The following is a 22,667-nucleotide window of genomic DNA, read 5'->3' as shown; positions in this document are numbered from 1 at the left end:
TGTATGAAGCAAGCGCCTGTGATTATAGGTCTAAATTCTTATCTGTACATGTAACTTTCTAAAACACTAAATCTGCTTAGTCATTTGGAATTGATTAAAGGGGGGGGTCATTTTAAACTGGGTCCTTCCTCTAAATAAAATTTGACACTTTATAAAATTTTGCTCACGTCTAAAGTGGTTTTCAAAAATCTTAGCTTCTGTTTCCTTCGTCTAAATTCACTTTATAAGTCGTTAATGAGCAAAACATGAAGTTTCACAATCGAAGAAGTCCAATATTTTCAAAAGTTCGAACTTGAAATAACGCTCATCTCCGACCTGCAGAGTCAGTGAGTGTCTGCCACTTGAGCAAGAATCATAGTACAACTTACTCAATATAGCTCTTCAATGTACAAAAAACCACAAAAGATGTAAATAGAGCGACACCTTGTGGTGGAAGATTAAGTGTCAAAATAGAAGAAATGTTTTGGTTAAAATAAATGGACTCATATTAAATTCTTTGGAGTACGAAAGACTAGGATGGACGGAACGGATAAAGACAGTCTAGCTGTTAACACAGGGACAAGCACAGACTCTATCTCGGAACCATCGTCCACGAATAGTTCCAAGGAATCTGTATCACCGTCCAAGTCGATTTGTTCAACTTCCTCAAACTCTTCAGGAGAACAACCAGCGGCAGCGGAACCAGCAAAGGCAAGACTTTTACATGACTGTACTTTTACTCAGAAAACTTTTATTATTGCAACGTAACATTTTTATAAAAGAATATTTTATTGCTCGAGGAAATTCGAATTTGTAGCTTATTTTTTTCTGTGATAATTCAGTAAGTTTGTTGACAACATATATTGTTGAGATTTTTGTGGAGGATTAAACGTCGGCATATAAAGGAAGTAGAAAATTATTGGCTTTTTAAGAGGATTTAATCTACTTTATTTGATAAATCGAAGTAGGCGTGTCCATTTGACCATTACACACAAATTGTCACTGCTCTGGTTATGAGCAACTATTGTACAGTTCAAATACTAAACAAGATTAGAATTTGAATTTTGATGTAGACAGGAATATCAAATCTTTTATTGTACAACTATTTCAGGTATCATTTTTGGAGTCATCAAAAGTTGCTGGAAATGAAGAAATCCCTTTACTTCCTGGAGAAAAAGTGCAAGGAATAGGTATATATTAAACATAATACAATTGAAACTGTATGAGCTGTGTTCTTTCCTAGGCATTCTGATCAATTTTTGTAGGAGGATAGGGCACAGCACACTCAACCTCTAGTCTCCTGACAATACTTATTTAAATTCTATGTAACTTTTACTTGCAATTATTTTTCTAGATGAAAATGTGACGTATCTATGCCCATACAACAGACCAATCAAGGGAACATTAACAGTGACCAACTACAAACTTTACTTTAAAAGTGTGGAACGGGTTAGTTTTAGAATCAAATAAACTTGGCTAAAAATCTATGTGCTCAGACAAAACCAGTAGTATACCTTCAGTTGGTAAAACTTCTTTTGCAATATCATTAAGAAAAGAAATTGGTAAATACATGTATAATATCTTCATAAAGCCTACATAAAACTGAAAAAAAGATTTACATATAGTAATAATGTACACAATACAGTATTTGAAATGTTATTATTAAAACAGTTTAAATGTGTCAAATCTTTTTATCAGGACTCACCGTCTGTACTGGACGTGCCTTTAGGAGTTATCAGTAAGATAGAGAAAATCGGAGGTGCTACCAGTCGAGGAGAGAATGCCTATGGAATTGATCTTCTTTGCAAGGCAAGAAACCAACTGTTGTGTTTTCTTATTCTATTCATGTGATTTCCTTCAGGGAATATCTTGTCAGTAGTGGATATGATTTTTACCATTTCAGGATGTGAGGAACATTAGATTCGCCCACAGACAAGAAAATCACTCTAGGAGGCAGGTGTTTGAGAAAATCCAACAGTTTGCATTTCCCATTACAAACAAACAGGTACTGTATGGGTCAGAACAATGATTAAAAATAGCTTTCAAAGTTTCTACAAATTTTTAAAATAAATCTTATTTTTTAAAGTTCCCATTCTTCTGAATGACACATAAGTTTGATGATGAAAGAAAGATTATGACTTCAGTTGAAGTTATGTAATATGTATAATAGATTATATCTTTAGTTGAAGTTACATCATATTAATATTCTTGTTTCAGCAACTGTTTGCTTTTGAATTTAAAGAAGACTATGGCATTGATGGGTGGAAGGTGTATAACCCAGAAGAAGAATACAGGAGACAGGTAGTTGTTGGTCCAAACAATAAACTCCCTTTAATATCCCCTAGTTTTAACTTTTTCAGGACTTTTTCCACGGGAAGGGGAGCTGGGGATTGTCTTTCTTAATTAAAATTTTATTATATAATAATTTTCTGATCAATGAGTATCTGGCATCTGTCTGTCTATCAAGTATCATTTGTAAACTCAGTTCTCACTTTCAAGTAATCACTAGGTCAATTTCAACCAAAATTGCCAAAAACATTCAGATTCTTGGTTAAAGGAAATTCAGATTGTTTACTTTAACATAAAGAGCCACATCCTCCACTTTCAAGGACATAATACCAGTACATTAAATCTTGCTGATGTGCAATCAATTTCAAGTTGGATTGATTTTTCAATTTTTTTACCCTGAGGCTAGGGTTTGGTTAAAATTAGCAATCACATTTGCATAATACATGTACTTGTACCTGTAAATAGGAAAACAATTCCTCCCCAGCACAGAATGTCAAAGCTAGTCTAATTAATGATCAGAATGTCTTCAAATATGGGTTTAGTTTGTGAAACTCAGATCCCCTTGGAGCTAGGATTAGGCCACAACATGGGTTATAACTTATTTCATAAAAATATAGGGAAAAATACATTTTAGAACTCTGGAGAACAAAATGTGATGGGGGAGTGTTGTGGCCCTTGGGAGTCTTATTTAATTAACTAAAGGGATATATTTCTAAAGAATATTTACGAAATAGACTTTTTAGTCTGTTTATAGATTAATTTTTGAGTTGATTATAATTAAGAATGATTTTGTTTTCCAGGGCCTTCCTCCAGAGAGTTGGAGAATCACCAAAATAAATGAGAAATACGAGTTTTGTGACACATATCCCTCTGTGGTAAGATTATCAGGAATTAGCATCAAGTAAATCTTTGATGACAAAAATTCTCTCTGAGTTAGATGTTTCCTCTAGAAGTAAGATACATGTCTGCATTTGACTATTTACAGCTTGTAGTCCCTGCTGCTGTGTCAGATGATGACCTCAAGCAAGTAGCTTCACATCGATCCAGAAATAGACTACCTGTAAGTGTGGCTTTAATAAGCTGAACAATTAAATAGAAATGATTACATACAGAAATATTGAACGTTTATTTCACATTTTTAGCTCTTCTGAGCCAAAGGCTGAAAGAGCTAATGCTATGGCCATTTGTGCAGTGTGCGGTGTGCGTTAACTTTTTAGAATATGGGCCATAACTCAAGAACCCTTTGGCCAATCAGTACCAAATTTTCCACAGGGTATCCTTGGCCTAAGGGCTACCATTTATACTAAAATAAGGGTTGGGACCCTAAAACAAGGGGAGATAATCAGGAAAACAAAACCAAAAGTACTAGTTGCTAAAAAATCTTCTTCTCCAGAACTGCCAGGCAGATTTTCACCAAACTTACATACAAGGATCAGGATATGTTGAAGATTAAAAATTGTTCAAGGCATGACCCTGGGGCAAAGGGCGTGGTCTCAAGGTCACTTTAAAGTTGACCTAAATTTACAATTAATAAAAATGTTTATATTTTGCTTACTATAAGGACTAGGATCATCAAATCTTGTAAGTTGATGCATCTTAGGACTTCACATCATGTTAACTCAAAAGTAGGTCACGGTGACCTACTTTTTTAATTTTGCGGGCATTTGTTTTCAAATTGATTTGAAGGCATATTTTGGACACTTTAAGGCCTATGATCATGAAACTTAGTCAGTTGATGCATCTTGGGTCCTTGAACAACGTCAACTTAAAAGTAGGTCACCGTGACCTACTTTTTGAACTTTATGACTTAACCTTTTTAAAACATTTAATCCCATTATTTCAGGCATGAAAGGGTTAGAATCATCAAATCTTGTAAGTTGCTGCATCTTGGGACCTTAAAACATATTTAAGAAAAAGTAGGTCACTGTGACCTACTTTTAGAATTTTGCATGCATATGTTTTCAAATTGTTTAAAAGGCATATTTTGATTACCTTCAGACCTAAAATCATCAAACTTGGTCAGGAGATGCATCTTGGGACTCTGAAAAATGTCGACCAAAATGTAGGTCACGGTGACCTACTTTTGACATTTTATGGCTATATTTAAGTATCTTAGGTATTTATTGGCTTAGAATCATCAAACTTTGTGAGTTGATGCATCTTGGGTTTTCGGAAAGTGACAACCAAAAATTAGGTCACAGTGACCTACTTTCGACATGTTATGGCTATATTTAAGTATCTTAGGTATTTATTGGCTTAGAATCATCAAACTTTGTCAGTTGATGCATCTTGGTTTTTAGGAGAGTGACGACCAAAAATTAGGTCACTGTGACTTACTTTCGACATTTTATGGCTATATTTAAGTATCTTAGGTATTTATTGGCTTAGAATCATCAAACTTTGTGAGTTGATGCATTTTGGGTTTTCGGAGAGTGACGACCAAAAATTAGGTCACAGTGACCTACTTTCGACATTTTGTGGCTATATTTAAGTATCTTAGGTATTTATTGGCTTAGAATCATCAAACTTTGTGAGTTGATGCATCTTGGGTTTTCGGAAAGTGACGACCAAAAATTAGGTCACAGTGACCTACTTTCGACATTTTATGGCTATATTTAAGTATCTCCGGTACTTATTGGCTTAGAATCATCAAACTTTGTCAGTTGATGCATCTTGGGTTTTCGGAGAGTGACGACCAAAAATTAGGTCACGGTGACGTACTTTCGACATTTTATGGCTATATTTAAGTATCTTAGGTATTTATTGGCTTAGAATCATCAAACTTTGTGAGTTGATGCATTTTGGGATTTCGGATAGTGACGACCAAAAATTAGGTCACAGTGACCTACTTTCGACATTTTGTGGCTATATTTAAGTATCTCCGGTACTTATTGGCTTAGAATCATCAACCTTTGTCAGTTGATGCATCTTGGGTTTTCGGAGAGTGACGACCAAAAATTAGGTCACAGTGACCTACTTTTAACATTTTATGGCTATATTTAAGTATCTTAGGTACTTATTGGCTTAGAATCATCAAACTTTGTCAGTTGATGCATCTTGGGTTTTCGGAAATGTCGACCAAAAAGTAGGTCTCGATGACCTACTTTTGAATATCTCAGGTAATTATTGGCTTAGAATTATCAAACTTAGTCAGCAGATGCATCTTTGGACTCTGAAAAATGTCGACTAAAATGTAGGTCATGGTGACCTACTTTCGACATTTTATGGCTATATTTAAGTGTCTCTGGTACTTACTGGCTTAGAATCATCAAACTTTGTCAGTTGATGCATCTTGGGTTTTCGGAGAATGTCGACCAAAGAGTAGGTCACAGTGACCTACTTTCGACATTTTATGGCTATATTTAAGTATCTCTGGTATTTATTGGCTTAGAATCATCAAACTGTGTCAGTTGATGCATTTTGGGTTTTCCAAGAATGTAGACCAAGAAGTAGTCCTAATTGGCTAAGTATCATCAAACTTTGTCAGGTGATGCAACTTTGGTCTTAGGATACTTAGGGTTAGAGGCTTCAAATACAAGTGATAGGTTGTACAATTTATCAGAAGAGCGATTCAAGGCCCTTGGGCCTCTTGTATTTCACATTTTAACTTTAACATTTTATAATAAAATGCACAACAATGTTATTCATGGTATCTTATTGATTAACAGGTGTTGTCCTGGATCCACCCAGAAAGTCAGGCTACCATCACCCGATCTGCCCAGCCCCTGGTGGGAGGGGCTCCACTCCGCAGAAATCGACAAGATGAGCACTATATTCAGACCATCATGGACGCCAATGCACAGTCACACAAACTCTTTATCATGGATGCCAGGCCTCTTGTTAATGCCCTAGCAAATATGGTAACTAATGTTTAATGTTTTTTGTTTACTTATTTTACTGCAAAAACATGGAATCAATACTTTTGTTATTTTCTAAGTTCATTGAAGTTCAAAGAATCTTTGAATGGAAAATGTCAAAGTTGACTTATTTTACTCTGAAAACACATTATCAATAGACTGTCATTTCTTAAGTTCAACCTTTGAATCTTTGAATAAGGAAAATGTTGATTTTTTTTTTCAGGCCAAAGGTGGGGGGTATGAGCGAGAGGAATGGTACACAAATGCTGAGATAGCTTTCCTTGACATTCATAACATTCACGTGATGAAGGACAGGTATGTAGCGATGATCTAAGTATCATCAGATTTCCAATAACTACCCAAGTAACAAAATACTTGTTGACAACCCCAGTTACCAGATAAATATTGAAAGTAATCTGTATTAAATATTTTGTTTGCAGTCTGAGGAAACTTCGTGAAGTTGTTTTTCCAACCATTGATGACAGTAAATGGTTGTCCAACATTGAGGCAACCCACTGGCTGGATCACATTAAGGTCTGTTTTAATACCTGTTTTAATAGTGTATTCTGTTATTGGTTTTCATGTCACACTCAATGTTTGCAATTCTTTTTATGTATTTTGCTAAGTTATATACAATATCTGTTACAGCAAATTTTAGCAGGTGCTCTAAGGGTTGCAGATAAAGTGGAGAGTGCTAAGACCTCGGTACTGGTTCACTGTAGTGATGGCTGGGACAGAACTGCCCAGGTAAGGAACTACATAAAGTGGTCATATTCAGAGCTCTTTACTTGACATTTTGGATCAGTAAGAAGTTTGAAGGAAAAATTTGAATAATCAAAACAATTGATATTTTAGTGGTTTGTTTTAAACTATTTCACTTTAAGAGTTACCAGTCCTGAAATTTTAGTGACGTTTAAATCTTACAGCTGACGAGTCTGGCGTCCCTGATGTTAGACCCGTATTACAGAACTATTAAGGGCTTTGAGGTGCTTATTGAGAAGGAATGGTTGAGTTTTGGTCACAAGTTTGCCCAGCGTATTGGACATGGGGAGGATAGACACTCGGACACTGACCGATCACCCGTATTTTTACAATTCATCGACTGTGTTTGGCAAATGACTCATCAGGTATGTCTGATTCCATTGTTTTTATCTGATCAAAAGAATATAGATATCTATACATGTAACTATAATAGCTCTTTTGTGAGATAGATCATTGTAAGAAAGAAAAAAAAAATGAGCTCATAATTGTAAAATTTCATTACTGCAGAATGGAGAGAAAGACTTAGACGTAATAATTATTGGCCATAATAATAATAATTTTGAAACATATACCTGTACTTTTTTTCCATAGCAGAACAAAATTTCTAAAATAACAAAATATTGGTCAATCTAGTTATAAAAATTTCATGAAAATTAGTTTAATCTATCAAATTATCAAGAAAAATATTTTAAAAAACTGTTTTCTAATACACAACAATATTAGAAAATCTGAGAACCATACTGGCTTTATCTATTCCTTGATATGTTACATTCTACTTAACACCTTTGTTGTAGTTTCCTAATGCCTTTGAATTCAATGAGCACTTCCTGATCACCATCATTGACAATGCCTTCAGCTGCCTGTTTGGAACCTTCCTCTGTAACTGTGAACAACAGAGAACAGAAAAGGTCAGCTTTGTCTTCCTTGTCCGTTCTGTATTTTTTTTTACTGAAAGATTAACACTACTCTTTATGATTCTATTTAAAAAGACAAGGGCACCACAGGGCAGAGCAAATCCTCAGGAAGATCATATCTGTAAATCAAGGCAGCATTCAACATGCAAATTATGACACTTCCGTTTTGCACATGACATAACACACCCATAAACAAACACACACAATTGTATAATAGCAGTATTATCTATTCCGACCAATAGAGTGGATACAAGAAATGAATAGCATTTGTTTTTTTTAGCTTATGACAGTATTGTTCATTTATAAGAATGGGATCTAGATGTATTAGATAATGTTACACAAGAAAAGGGACTTGTAAAGAGATTTCTAGTGTCACACATCACACTACAAATGAACCTGATCTGCTATTTTCTATACTGTAGTACAGTATCTTTGTGCATTATAAGGAGGATTAAGGACTGACATTATATTTTTAGGTCACCTGAGTAACTCAGGTGACCTATTGCTATCCGTTTTCGTCCGTCGTCGTGCGTCGTGCGTCGTGCGTCGTGTGTCGTGTGTCGTGTGTTAACATTTGAACATTTTCAGCTTCTTCTCTGAAACCACTGAACCAATTTCAACCAAATTTGGTATACAGCATCTATGGGTGAAGGGGAACAAAAATTGTGAATTTCATGGTCCCCACCCCCCTGGGGCCTGAGGGGTGGGGCCAAAACCACTAAAATTAGTGCAATCTTTTAAAATCTTCTTCTTTACTCCTGGACATCAAGCAGGCAAACTGTTGACATGAATGTAATGGGCATTGAGTCCTCTACCAAAATTGTGAAATTCATGGCCCCAGGGTCAGGGGTTCTAGTGCTAGGGCAGGGCTATATAGATTATATAGTGAAAATGCATTATTTCTTTGAAAATCTTCTTCTCTGCTCCTGGGTATTAAATAAACTAACTAAGTACATAGTTATGATGAGCAAGAGTGCCTCTTCCAGATTTGTGAATTTTATGGCCCCAGGGTCAGGGATTCTGGAGTTAGGGCAGGGCTCTATGAATTATATAGTGAAAATGCATTTATTCTTTGAAAATCTTCTTCTCTGCTTCTGGGTATTAAATAAACTCACTAAGTACATAGTTATGATGAGCAAGAGTGCCTCTTCCAGATTTGTGTATTTTATGGCCCCAGGGTCAGGGGTTCTGGTGTTAGGGTGGGGCTCTATGAATTATATAGTGAAAATGCATTTATTCTTTGAAAATCTTCTTCTCTGCTTCTGGGTATTAAATAAACTAACTAAGCACATAGTTATTATGAGCAAGAGTGCCTCTTCCAGATTTGTGAATTTTATGGCCCCAGGGTTAAGGGTTCTGGTGTTAGGGGGGGGGGGGCTCTATTGATCATTTAGTGAAAATGCATTTATTCTTTGAAAATCTTCTTCTCTGCTTTTGGGTATTAAATAAACTAACTAAGCACATAGTTATGATGAGCAAGAGTGCCTCCTATAAAATTTGTGAATTTTATGCCCCCTGGGTCAGGAGGAGGGGGGGGGGGGGGCTACATAGTCTGAAAATAAATTAATGTTTTTAAATCTGCTCTTTGGTATTAATCACCATTTTGTTTTAAAATTTGCAAAATTTTGAAATATGTGGCCCCTGGGTCAGTGGTTCCTTTAGGGTGAGGTGCACAACTGGGTATAAAGTGCAAGTGGATTTTCTCTTTGTTACTCTGATCTACCTCTGGGTATTAAGTAAATAGAGTAATCATGTTTAGTTAATAATTATGATAAGCAATGGTGCCTCTTTCAAAATTGTGAATCGTGAATTTCATGGCCCCTGGTTTAATCCAAATTCAAGTGTTTGAAAGTTGTTACAAATACTCAGGTGACCTATAAGGCCCGTGGGCCTCTTGTTTGTTGTAGGGTCTGAAACAGAAGACGGTGTCTTTGTGGTCATTTGTTAATTGTCAGATGGAGGAGTTTACTAACCCTCTATACGCCGCGTCCCTCCAGCAGCACGTCCTGTTCCCTGTGGCCAGCCTCAGGAGAATCGAATTGTGGACCGGGTACTACTGTCGCTGGAACCCCCGTATGAGGCCTCAGGTAAACCTCACACTCACACAAGAGTGACACATTTATAATTAGTTCAAAAGAAGAGGATCGTTACGGTTACTCTTACAGGGTAGATCTCGTTATATTTTCTCACAAATACTTTCATCATTTCTTTTTCCTTTTTCAAGGAACCTATTCATTTGAGGAACAAAGAACTATTGATGTTGAAGGCACAGTTACAGAAAAAAGTGGATGAACTTCTTAAAGAGCTTGAAAACAAGAAAGCTAAAGGGAAGCTGCTTCCCCAAAACAGTCCCCCCAGAATCTCCTCCCCCATCAATGTGTGAAACACTGCCTCGCATTGGTTGGCTTTTATCATAGTAGTTTAGAAGATGTCGGCCAATATTCAAGTGTCTGGATTTTGTCTTGTACAAATGTAGAGACTGAACAACTTCTTAAATATCGTCCAGATGGACAAATATGTGCAATAATATACTTTTAAATAAAGTGTTTTTGTCCTCAATAGAGGATTATTAATAAACTACTAAATATTTGCTTTATTTTTCATTTAAGTACAGATTAAATTATGTGATGATGGTTGTCTGTGAAGCACTTTATTTCCGTGTACATGTATGAGGGTAACTCATTGAAGGAAGACTATTGTCTCATAGAGGTTTACTGAAAGTACTGAAATTAAATACATATATTAACTCCATTTAGGGAATAACTGTCTTCAAATTTGGTATTTGCGATTTTTACTGAAAGAACTAAAATTAAATATATATATTAACTCCATTTAGGGAATAACTGTCTTCAAAGGTATTTGCGACCGTTAAATCAGCATTAGTGGTCGCAAATACCAAATTAGAAAATTAGTTATTCCCATTCTAATGCAACCATGCATTTTGTTTGTTGTCTAGATGTTAGATCCGCTCACATACTCGCTACACTAACATCTAACAACATCCCATAGGGGGTCACATCAGATGTCAAATTCGGAACAGCTCTAGACCTATTCACTTCGATGATGTCAACAAATATACGATGATTTTGCAGGCGACAATTTGATTGGTTGATAGAATTTGACCTCTGATGTGACCCTCTATGGAATGTTGTTAGATGTTAGTGTAGCGAGTATGTGAGAGGATCTAACATTGAATTTTAATTAGATTGTTGAGTTTCGTTATATCAATTATGTCATGGAGCATTGTGTTTTTGCGTTGCTGTATTATGATGTCACAATGAAAAGCTTTCACTCTCATTAATGTTCGTTTTACTGCTTCAAACAAAGCGCATCAGCCAATCAAAACATGTTTTACAAAACAATTGTATTAGAATTTATTTTTGGTTATATTATTTACAAGGAAACTGTCTTTGACCAGTTAGTAATTCAGTATAATTTTTGGCCATATAAACAATTGGTCTATTGTATTCATCTGCTTCATTTCCAAGTAGTTTTTTGGACGAAGACACCATTATTCATTTATTGTTAAAAACTATGTAAATTTTAAACAAAAATAAAAACATTAAACTCTGTAAGAACTTTATTCATATGGTAACCTTAGATATTCTTTTTCTGCATTTAAAGAATCCTCAGAACACATTCTGACTTTATTCAATGATTGCCAGGGTCAATAAGAAAATACCACATTTTGTCATCCAGAAAAATACATGTACCTAGATTTCTGGGACTTAAAATTCAGACATAGTGTCTGAAACTCAAAATATTCTGAATTGCAAGTGTATATGGTATAAAATTCTTGATGAAATTCATAGCCCAACTTGCAGTTTCCTGTGATCTTGAATTAAATTTAAAGGTTCCATATAGTGGAAAAGAAATGTTATGGTCTTCAGTTCTTATAACTGTACAGCTGTATTTTATGATATTGTCAAAAACGAGAGAAACATATATATATTCTGTACTGTATATATTTATTGCATTTTTCTGGCTTTATAAAAACCAACAAGTACTGAATACAGCAATTAAAGAATGACAAAGCTTATCCTGTGTAAATTATACTTCATTAAAAACATTAAAAAACTTTTGCTACATGTTGGTTGTAGAAATGCCGTAACTTCACAACCTGTGGTAGAAAAATTGCAGTCCTAATCTGAATTCGTGGTCCAATTTGGAAAAATAAGGTGTAAGTAAAATCTGATATATTAAGGTGACTAGACTATAAATGGAATGAAAATGAGGTATTTTAAAATGAAATGTACAAGACATGAAGGCACAGGTTTTATAAGAAACCTGAGTCGACAATATAACACGATTACATTTACCTTGTAGACAACACTCAATTTATATATACAGATATCAACCAGTACATTTCATGTACCTAAATGTGTACAACTAATTCAAATTGGCATAGAAAAGAAAGATCGACAATTCAAAACGATCAAAAAGTTTATAAATAAATTATGTCACTGAGCATTGTGTTTTTGCGTCGCTCTATTATGACGTCGCAATGAAAAGCTTTCACTCTCATTAATGTTTGTTTTACTGCTTCAAACAAAGCGCATCAGCCAATCAAAACGTTTTACAAAACAATTGCATTAGAATTTATTTTTGGTTATATTATTTACAAGGAAACTGTCTTTGACCAGTTAGTAATTCAGTATAATTTTTGGCCATATAAACAATTGGTCTATTGTATTCATCTGCTTCATTTCCAAGTAGTTTTTTGGACGAAGACACCATTATTCATTTATTGTTAAAAACTATGTAAATTTTAAACAAAAATAAAAACATTAAACTCTGTAAGAACTTTATTCATATGGTAACCTTAGATATTCTTTTTCTGCATTTAAAGAATCCTCAGAACACATTCTGACTTTGTTCAATGATTGCCAGGGTCAATAAGAAAATACCACATTTTTTCATCCAGAAAAATACATGTACCTAGATTTCTGGGACTTAAAATTCAGACATAGTGTCTGAAATGTCAAAAATGTAACTCCAAATATTCTGCATTGCAAGTATATATGGTATAAAATTCTTATTGAAATTCATGGTCTAACTTGCAGTTTCCTGTGATTTTGAATTAAATTTAAAGGTTCCAGACAGTGGAAAAGAAATGTAATGGTCTTCAGTTCTTATAACTGTACAGCTGTAATTTATGTGATAGTCAAAAACAAAGATAAACATATATATACTGTATATATTTATTGCATTTTTCTGGCTTTATAAAAACCAACAAGTACTGAATACAACAATTAATAAAGAATGACAAAGCTTATCCTGTGTAAATTATACTTCATTAAAAACATTAAAAAACTTTTGCTACATGTTGGTTGTAGAAATGCCGTAACTTCACAACCTGTGGTAGAAAAATTGCAGTCCTAATCTGAATTCGTGGTCCAATTTGGAAAAATAAGGTGTAAGTAAAATCTGATATATTAAGGTGACTAGACTATAAATGGAATGAAAATGAGGTATTTTAAAATGAAATGTACAAGACATGAAGGCACAGGTTTTATAAGAAACCTGAGTCGACAATATAACACGATTACATTTACCTTGTAGACAACACTCAATTTATATATACAGATATCAACCAGTACATTTCATGTACCTAAATGTGTACAACTAATTCAAATTGGCATAGAAAAGAAAGATCGACAATTCAAAACGATCAAAAAGTTTAGTTTTCTGAACATTTTTAAAAAAATGTGTGCTGACTTTATTAGATATATGTACAATAGGTACTGTATAAACACCTGATTATTTATATGGTAAGACTATTATTCAATGACTTCTGTAAGATGAACTATGTAAGAATGGTCTATTGCACTATTATTATGGCTTATCTTTGATATGTATATAACAAAGAGAAGAATACTTTCAAATTTTTGAAATCTTGAATTGTACATATGTATGTGCTGGTCTCTGGATAAGGTTTGAATTGCCATTATTTCAGCCTTCAAAACAGCAAACAAAATCTCCCAAGAGATCAAACTGGATTAATACAAGAGGCCCAAGGGCCTTGAATCGCTCTTCTGATAAATTATACAATCTATCCTAAGACCCAAGATGCATCAACTGACAAAGTTTGATGATTCTTAGCCAGTTAGGGCTGAAGATATTTACATGTAACTATAAAATACTATAAGTAGGTCATGGTGACCTACTTTTTGATTGAAATTTTCTGAGGGCACAAGATGCATTAATTGACCAAGATTGTTGATTCTAAGCCAATAAGTACTTGAGATATTTAAAAGTGGGTCACAGTGACCTACTTATTGGTCAACATTCTCCAAAAACCCAAGGTGCATAAACTGACAAAGTTTGACAATTCTAAGCCAATAAGTACCCTAGAATACTTAAATATAGCCATAAATGTCACAAGTAGGTCACTGTGACCTATATTTTGATCATCATTCTCCAAGAACCCAAGGTGCATCAAATAACAAAGTTTGATGATTTCAAACCAATAAGTACCCGAAATACCTAAATTTAGCCATAAAATGACAAAAGTAGGTCAATGTGACCTACTTTTTGGTCGACATTCTCCGAAAACCCAAGCTGCATCTACTGACATAGTTTGATGATTCTGAGCCAATCAGTATCTGAGATATTCAAAAGTGGGTCACCGTGACCTACTTTTTGGTCAACATGCTCCGAAAATCTAAGATGCATCAAGTGACAAAATTTGATGATTCTAAACCAATTAGCACCTGAGATACATAAAACTAGCCATAAAATGTCAAAAAGAGGTCACTGTGACCTACTTTTTGGTCGACATGCTCCGAAAACCCGTAAAATGAAATAAAATAAAGATGCATCGAATGACAAAGTTTGATGATTCTAAGCCAATAAGTACCTGAGATACTAAAATATAGCCATAAAATGTCAAAAGTAGGTCACTGTGACCTACTTTTTGGTCGTTAATCTCCGAAAACCCAAGATGCATCAACTGACAAATTTTAATGATTCTAAGCCAATTAGTACCCGAGATACTTAAATCTAGCCATAAAATGTCGAAAGTATGTCACAGTGACCTACTTTTTGGTCGACATTTTCTGAAGACCAAAGATGCATCAACTGACAAAATTTGATGGTCATAGGTCTAATAGTATTCAAAATATGCCTTTTAAACAATTTAAAAACAAATGCCTGCAAAGTTCAAAAAGTAGGTCACAGTGACCTACTTTTTAATAAATATGTTTTAACGCCTCTAGATGCATCAACTTACAAGATTTGGAGATTCTAAACCTCTCGGTGTCTGAAATAATGGGATTAAATGTTTTAGAAAAGATTAGCCATAAAATTCAAAAAGTAGGTCACGATGACCTACTTTTTAGTTGATGTTGTTTGTGGACCCAAGATGAACCAACTGACAAAGTTTTATGATCATAGGCCTTAAAGTGTCCAAAATATGCCTCTAAATCAATTCGAAAACAAAAGCCCGTAAAATTTAACAAAAGGCCCATGGGCCACATCGCTCACCTGAGCACTGTGGCTAGGAAAAAGTAGAAATTGGTTTATTATTGAAAAGTTTAAATCCAAAAGTAGTCCCATGACCAATCATGGTTTTGCTATTCTTGTTGAGAAGATGATTTTTAAAGAATTTTCCTATGTCTATGTAAAACTTTGGTCGGCCATTGTGGCCCCGCCCCTACCCCCCGGGGCCTTGATTTGAACAAACTTGAATCTACACTACCTGACGACGCTTCCATATAAATATGATTAATCATGGCTTTGCTGTTCTTGAGAAGAAGATTTTTAAAGAATTTTCCTACATATTTCTATGTTAAACTTTGGTCTGCCATTGTGGCCCCGCCCCACCCCCGTGGTCATGATTTGAACAAACTTGAATCTACACTACCTGACGATGCTTCCATATAAATATGATCAATTATGGCTTTGCTGTTCTTGAGAAGAAGATTTTTAAAGAATTTTCCTATATATTTCTATATAAAACTTTGGTCGGCCATTGTGGCCCCGCCCTACCCCCGGGGGTCATGATTTGAACAAACTTGAATCTACACTATCTGATGATGCTTCCATATAAATATGATCAATTATGGCTTTGCTATTCTTGAGAAGAAGATTTTTAAAGAATTTTCCTATATTTTTCTATGTAAAACTTTGGTCGGCCATTGTGGCCCCGCCCTACCCCTGGGGGTCATCATTTGAACAAACTTGAATCTACACTATCTGACGATGCTTCCATATAAATATGATCAATTATGGCTTTGCTATTCTTGAGAAGAAGATTTTTAAAGAATTTTCCTATATATGTCTATGTAAAACTTTGGTCGGCCATTGTGGCCCCGCCCTTAACCCCCGGGGGTCATGATTTGAACAAACTTGAATCTACACTATCTGACGATGCTTTAATATAAATATGATCAATTATGGCTTTGCTATATTTGAGAAGAAGATTTTTAAAGAATTTTCCTATATATTTCTATGTAAAACTTTGGTCGGCCATTGTGGCCTCGCCCTACCCCTGGAGGTCATCATTTGAACAAATATGAATCTACATTACCTGAGGATGCTTTAATATAAATATGATCAATTATGGCTTTGCTGTTCTTGAGAAGAAGTTTTTTAAAGAATTTTCCTATATATTTCTATGTAAAACTTATGTCGGCCATTAATTGTGGCCCCGCCCTACCCCTGGGGATCATCATTTGAACAAATTTGAATCTACACTGCATGACAATGCTTCCATATAAATATGATCAATTATGGCTTTGCTATTCTTGAGAAGAAGATTTTTAAAAAATTTTCCTATATTTTTCTATGTAAAACTTTGGTCGGCCATTGTGGCCCCGCCCTACCCCGGGGGTCATGATTTGAACAAACTTGAATCTACACTACCTGAGGATGTTTCCCCATAAGTTTCATCTTTCCTGGCACAGTGGTTCTTTAGAAGAAGATTTTTAAAACATACCATTAAATTTTCATTAATTCCCAATTATCTCCCCTTGAATGAGGGCGTGGCCCTTCATTTGAACAAACTTGAATCCCCTTCACCCAAGGATAATTTGTGGCAAGTTTGGTTGAAATTGGCCCAGCGGTTCTTGAGAAGAAGTCGAAAATGTGAAAAGTTTACAGACGGACAGACAGACAGACAGACGGACAGACGGACGACGAACAAAATGTGATCAGAAAAGCTCACTTGAGCCTTCGGCTCAGGTGAGCTAAAAAGTAGGTCACCGTGACCTACTTTTGTATTAACATGATGTCAAGTCCTGAGATGCATCAACTTACAAGATTTGATGATCCTACTCTTTATAGTAAGCAAAATATCAACGTTTTTAATAAATGTAAATTTTGGTCAATTTTGAAGTGACCTTGAGACCACGCCCTTTGCCCCAGGGTCATGCCTTGAACAATTTTTAATCTTCAACATATTCTGACCCTTGTATGTAAGTTTGGTGAGTATCTGCCTGGTGGTTCTGGAGAAGAAGATTTTTTAGCAACCAGTACTTTTGGTTTTATTTTCGTGATTATCTCCCCTTGTTTTAGGGTCCCACCCCTAATTTTAGTATAAATGGTAGCTCTTGGGCCAAGGATACCCTGTGACAAATTTGACAATAATTGGCCAAGGGGTTCTTGAGTTATGGCCCATATTCTAAAAAGTTAACGCACACCGCACGACGCACACCGCACAAATGGCCATAGCATTAGCTCTTTGAGCCTTTGGCTCAGAAGAGCTAAAAATCCCATACAGAAATCCTATAAAAGTGAGCTGATAAAATCCCACATAGAATTCCTTAAAACTGAGCCAATAAAATCCCTTTAAAGAATTCCTATGAAACTGGGCTAATGAATACCTTACAGAATTTCCTATAAAACTTGAGCTAATAAAACCCCATAAGTCCTTCAAAACAGTTTGTAAAACCCCATACAGAAATCCTAAAATATGAGCGAATAAAATACCATACAAAAGTCATAAAAACAAGATGAGGCACTGGTAAAAGGTTCTCAAAATGCATAAATAGCAAAACATATAGTGTGTTGTAAAATTTTAGACACAATTAATATAAGCAACTACTGATTCAAAATGGCAAGAAAAGGAAGAATTTGGGATATGCATATGGTGACAGTCTCAAAGCAAATGTGAGATTCTAAAATAAAACCACAGTATTGTAAAGTTAAAAAGCAGTTAAAGCTAATAAAATCTAATGATATTAGACTACTGGTTTTTGTTTCAACAATCAACAACAGGTGCTTGTGTGGAAAAACAATGTTACCCTTTACAACAGGTTATTGTAGATAAAACCAGTCTTACTGTATACAACATATTCTTGTAATTAAAAACAATCTAAACCATATACAACAATTACTTATAAGGAAAACAATCTTATCATATACATGTACTTGTAAGACAAATAAAAACAAACTTACTGTAAACAACAGGTGTGTACCGGGGTACATATATATGAAAAAACAAATTTGCTGTAAACAACAAATACTTGTGTGAAAGCAGAAAGCTTAATTACCATACAAAACCGGTACGGTACTTGTATATGAAAAAAGTAATCTACCAAATACATCAGGTGCAATAACTGATAAGAGTTAATATACATTTACAAGATTTAATAACAAGTTAATAATCTAAAAATCTTTTTTTCATTCCTGACATCTCCATCTACTGTATGTTTCCATTATGTAAGTATGTCAATTTATTTTTCCAAGAAACAGCGAATCATTTTCTAATTGATAAAAATGTTTCTGCTCACTTATTCCAGATTGTTCAATGCCATTGGATAATCTTTGATAAAAGTCAAATTGAACACAATGAAAATTCCCCTTCCTTTTCCCAGTGTGCTATATGCCATTATGTAAAATGTATTCAGACAATAAAACAATATCATTATAGATATTCAAAATGAATTATGCTACAGGAGATCTTAACAACCTACAGTGTACAAAATAATGCTGATAATGCTAGTAACAAGTTCGGCAGTTTCATTAGATACTACTCTACTATACAGTATTTACAGTCAGTAGTTGATACATGTCTATCTACAAGCAAAAATCTTAATTAATTCAGGACTAGTCCATTCTTATAATAGTAAAAACATAGATATATTCGGGTTGCTTTGATCAGGCACAGAATTTGTTGTAAAAAAGTAGGAGAATGTTTCAAAAAGGAAATTTCCATGCCAAATTTAAGGGTTTCTTGCACTCATTAAGAAGCAATACCAGTAAATAAAAGACAACACAAGGCTGATTCTTGGAGTCAGCTTTAGCATCAGACATCAATATCACTGTCCTGTAATACTGTTGAGTACGTGGGCGGGGGGTCGTGATAATCCTTCGTAAACTCACTACACTTAGATTTATTTTTAGCTGGACTCGATTTGTTCTTCAATACAAACACCTGAGTTTGATCTGGTCCCATCTTTGGTACAAGGTAGCCGTCGTTTCCGACGTCTGGCGGTGTGCCCGGTGCGTATGTACTGGAATGTCCGCTATCTGTATCATCACTTCTGTGAACATCCACCCGCATGTTTGTGTTGGAGGGAGAATTTTCCCGATCTTTTTTACGGAGTTGTACCTCCTCCTCTTCCTCCATAGATTTTGTCAGAGGCTGAAGCTCCATAGAATCTCCCTTCTCCTTCTTTTTGTTCCATTTTTTCTCATTCACATAAGACACACCTCCATCATACTCTTCCTGGTCCACCGGTGGGGGAGGGGCCAGCCCCATTTTAAGGTAGTCTGACTTTTTGTCTCTGTCACTCATTTTAAGGTAGCCCTCACTCTCTGGTCCCCCACAAGCCCCGCCCTCAAGGTCCACCATCTTAAGATACGGCTCATTCAGATCCAAGTAATACTGTTCCAATGAATTATACAATTTGTAAGCAATAAATCTGTGATATTTATGTACTGTCAGAAGAGTGAATTAATTTTTTTCAAAATGTACAAAAAATAACATACATGTGTGTGTACATTGTATATTCATGGCAAGACTTAAGGTACTATCTTTTTTTTTTATTTAGTATTTTTCCAAAAACTGTCTTAAGCTGCCTACCTGTTTGACATTTTCTTCCAGGAAATCGCCCATGATGTTGGCGAGTTGTGTAAAAGTAGGTCTGTCCTCTGGGTCATCCCTCCAGGTCGCCTGCATGACCTTGTACCTGAAACAGAAATGACTTTATATAAAGCTTATCATCCCCTTCATTTGAAAATCCAATTCAAAGATATTGGCAAAATTTGACAAGACCTTCAGAATTTCCCTACAAATCATTATTCTCTGTTTTCTACATACATTTCATCGGTGGCATATCGTGGCTTCTCCATTCTGTATCCATCCTGAAGGAGCCCAATAAACTTCTCGTTAATTTCCACCCCAGGGTATGGACTACCACCTGTACATCACAAACGAGATGTTAACTTAGACATAATGTCTACTTACATCAAATAATCACCTCAGAAAAATCACTGATTACTACTCACCCAGAGAAAATAACTCCCATAGAAAGACACCATATGACCACCTGATAAATCACAAAACTAGATAAATCACAAAATTAGATAAATCACAAAATTAGAGATGCTTTAAATTTATATCAAGGAATTTACTTATCATGCTTTCCTTAAAAATAATGTTAGGGACATACTTTTATCCCACAAAGAATGCACAGTAACCTTGATAAAGTGAATACATTCATGTGAACTTACACGTCACTCTTTGTGGTGTACAGTCTGTGAGTTAGAGATTCAATAGCCATCCACTTCACAGGAACTGGTCCCTGTTTTAAAAATCAAGATAAGAGTCATGTTACATGTGTATTGTCAAAAAATGTGTTAATTAAATCAGAGACTGGTCAAGTTAAACAGTGAGTTTCACAATCCTAGAAAAGTCAAGGTCAAACAGAATCTAATGTACAAAGAGATTATTCTGTGATGAAAAGCTTCGTGCATAAAATCAAATCCTGGAACAACTGTTGTTAAAAACAATTATACTAATAATATAATTTATCATTCATCACTATTTCACTGCAGTTCAAGATTTCATAAGATTTTGTTAATATCAAAAGAAGGGTAAGAATAAGTTAACAACATCACAATCTGATACTGGACAGTCCAAGTCTGAGAAAGATTCTGCTAAGAAAACTAAAAACTTCAATATCAAAGGCACTCAGATAGGAGCATCTTCGCTAGCCAAGGGTTTCTGATACGCTCCTCTGCTCATAAACCCTTGGCATACGGTGAAGTCAAAAGACGGGATTGTTTTCCGTCACGTGATCTCGAATCTATCAGGTACGCACAGATTGCGTCATCGCCAGAAATAAAGACACGCGTTAAAAAAAAATGAAATCAAAGTTTTTTCAAGAATGATTAAGAAGCAATAATTGAGTTATGTTTATTCATTATTTATAGAACAAATCTTAAGCTTCAATATAGAATCTTAATAACATATTTAGAAGATATTGGATGACACCATGGCTATTCATAGAATTGAATGTTATCTTACGGATCGTTGTTTACTTGCGTTTTTCATTTCCGAGATTAAAGAGTGAAGATGTATCCCGAACGCAAATATCGTCATTTACAAAAAACAATTGCTGATTGGTCGACCTGGGTGTACTGAAATCCAATCAGAACTCTGGAAAAAAATCCCTATTTCTATGAACACCGTAGGCCAAGGGTTTATGAGGAAAGTAGCGTATCAGAAACCCTTGGCTAGCAAAGATGAGATAGGAGTTAACCAAACCCTTACATCTGTTTTCTTTAGATATTCTGGATTATTGTACAAATCCTTGGCTAACCCAAAGTCACATATTTTGACGATGTTGTCCTCAGCTAAAAGAACGTTTCTTGCTGCCAGATCTCTGTGTATATACTGGAATTAAACAAACATTTCTTTATTATCAAATTTTCATGTACCAGTAATACATATAATATACAAAATATCTTATTTAATCTTCAGGTTACAATCAATAGATATGTTTCAAAATCAAAAACACTTTCAAAATATTGGCTTACTTTGATTCAAAATCATGCATAACAACAGCATATTTCACTTAAAATGAAAATGAAATGAAGGTGAGAATAGAATATTAACAAACTAAAGGTTTTGACTGAGACTAGAACAAACATACAGTCCAGTCCTGTTGAGCTACCTCTGTATACTGACTGCCTTACTTTTTTGGAGGCCAGGTACTCCATCCCTCGGGCCACCTGGAATGACCAGCAGATGAGGTTTTTAGTGGTCAGTGGAGGCCCCACTAGGTCGGCGGTGTTCTCTATCTGAGCCTTGTTTAAGTAGTACGGCTTATTGGCGGCTGCCTCTCGGGCTGCCTCACGTTTTTTCTGATGGGCAGGGTCCATGTAGTCCTCCATTACGTCTCGGAACTCTTCCTTATGTTTCAGTAGATAGGACCGAAGGTTTCCGAAATGACAGTATTCCACAATCACATACAGCTCACCTACACAATTTATAAAGACAGTTTTGTAATTTGATTTAAATTTCTACGAGTCTGCTACTTTGGAAATTTTTTGACGAAAAAAATTTTGGTTCATGGATTTTTATTTATCTTTCCTTGACATATTATAGGTAGTTTATAAATATATATATAAGAAGGATGAACACCGTTACCATATCTAATATCTTTGGTGACGGCCCCCAGTAAGTTGACAATGTTAAGATGTTGTCCCACATGAATGAGAATCTTGAGTTCTGACAATAACGCCATCATTTGTTCTCTGTCAGTACAATCTGGGTAACAAAAAACATATATATGACAGATATATAGTTTTAAGAGCCATTCTCTGTAATGACTTGAAATTTTATATAGGAGCTGTGGCACGCATAGTCTCAGAATTTCTCCAAACTCTCTATAATAAAAGTCATTGATACCCTAAA

General features: G+C 35.1%; 2 protein-coding genes across 2 annotated transcripts; one reads left to right on the top strand and one right to left on the bottom strand.

Moving 5' to 3' along the window:
- Positions 1-501: 501 nt before the first annotated feature.
- Positions 502-11,840, top strand: LOC134268002 (myotubularin-related protein 2-like). The gene is made up of 16 exons (XM_062750208.1): positions 502-690; positions 1,091-1,169; positions 1,334-1,428; positions 1,678-1,788; positions 1,883-1,984; positions 2,197-2,280; positions 3,069-3,143; positions 3,254-3,328; positions 5,937-6,128; positions 6,349-6,440; positions 6,566-6,659; positions 6,774-6,872; positions 7,052-7,252; positions 7,682-7,795; positions 9,709-9,888; positions 10,026-11,840. Exons 1-16 carry the CDS (start codon positions 517-519, stop codon positions 10,182-10,184), a joined length of 1,926 nt encoding a protein of 641 aa, XP_062606192.1. The 5' UTR covers positions 502-516; the 3' UTR covers positions 10,185-11,840.
- Positions 11,841-13,506: 1,666 nt separating this feature from the next.
- Positions 13,507-22,520, bottom strand: LOC134268003 (vascular endothelial growth factor receptor 3-like; the record flags this gene model as incomplete). Its single annotated transcript, XM_062750209.1, has 8 exons — positions 13,507-19,631; positions 19,830-19,935; positions 20,067-20,166; positions 20,255-20,295; positions 20,480-20,550; positions 21,522-21,644; positions 21,947-22,230; positions 22,401-22,520. Coding segments are annotated over 8 exons (1,427 nt in total), but the record flags the coding sequence as incomplete, so codon positions are not given.
- Positions 22,521-22,667: the final 147 nt, after the last annotated feature.

Source organism: Saccostrea cucullata, unplaced genomic scaffold, assembly GCF_032062105.1.
Source record: "Saccostrea cucullata isolate Sc308-1 unplaced genomic scaffold, CSIRO_AGI_Scuc_v1 ctg9768, whole genome shotgun sequence".
Lineage (NCBI taxonomy): Eukaryota > Metazoa > Mollusca > Bivalvia > Ostreida > Ostreidae > Saccostrea > Saccostrea cuccullata.
This window is presented reverse-complemented; position numbering and strand designations above follow the sequence as displayed.

Excerpts from the sequence above, each read along its gene's own strand:
- LOC134268002 (XM_062750208.1), top strand. The coding sequence starts at position 517 with ATGGACGGAACGGATAAAGACAGTCTAGCTGTTAACACAGGGACAAGC. Across the intron at positions 6,873-7,051 it reads GCTGGGACAGAACTGCCCAG|CTGACGAGTCTGGCGTCCCT; the intron begins GTAAGGAACTAC and ends TAAATCTTACAG. Across the intron at positions 7,253-7,681 it reads TTTGGCAAATGACTCATCAG|TTTCCTAATGCCTTTGAATT; the intron begins GTATGTCTGATT and ends CCTTTGTTGTAG.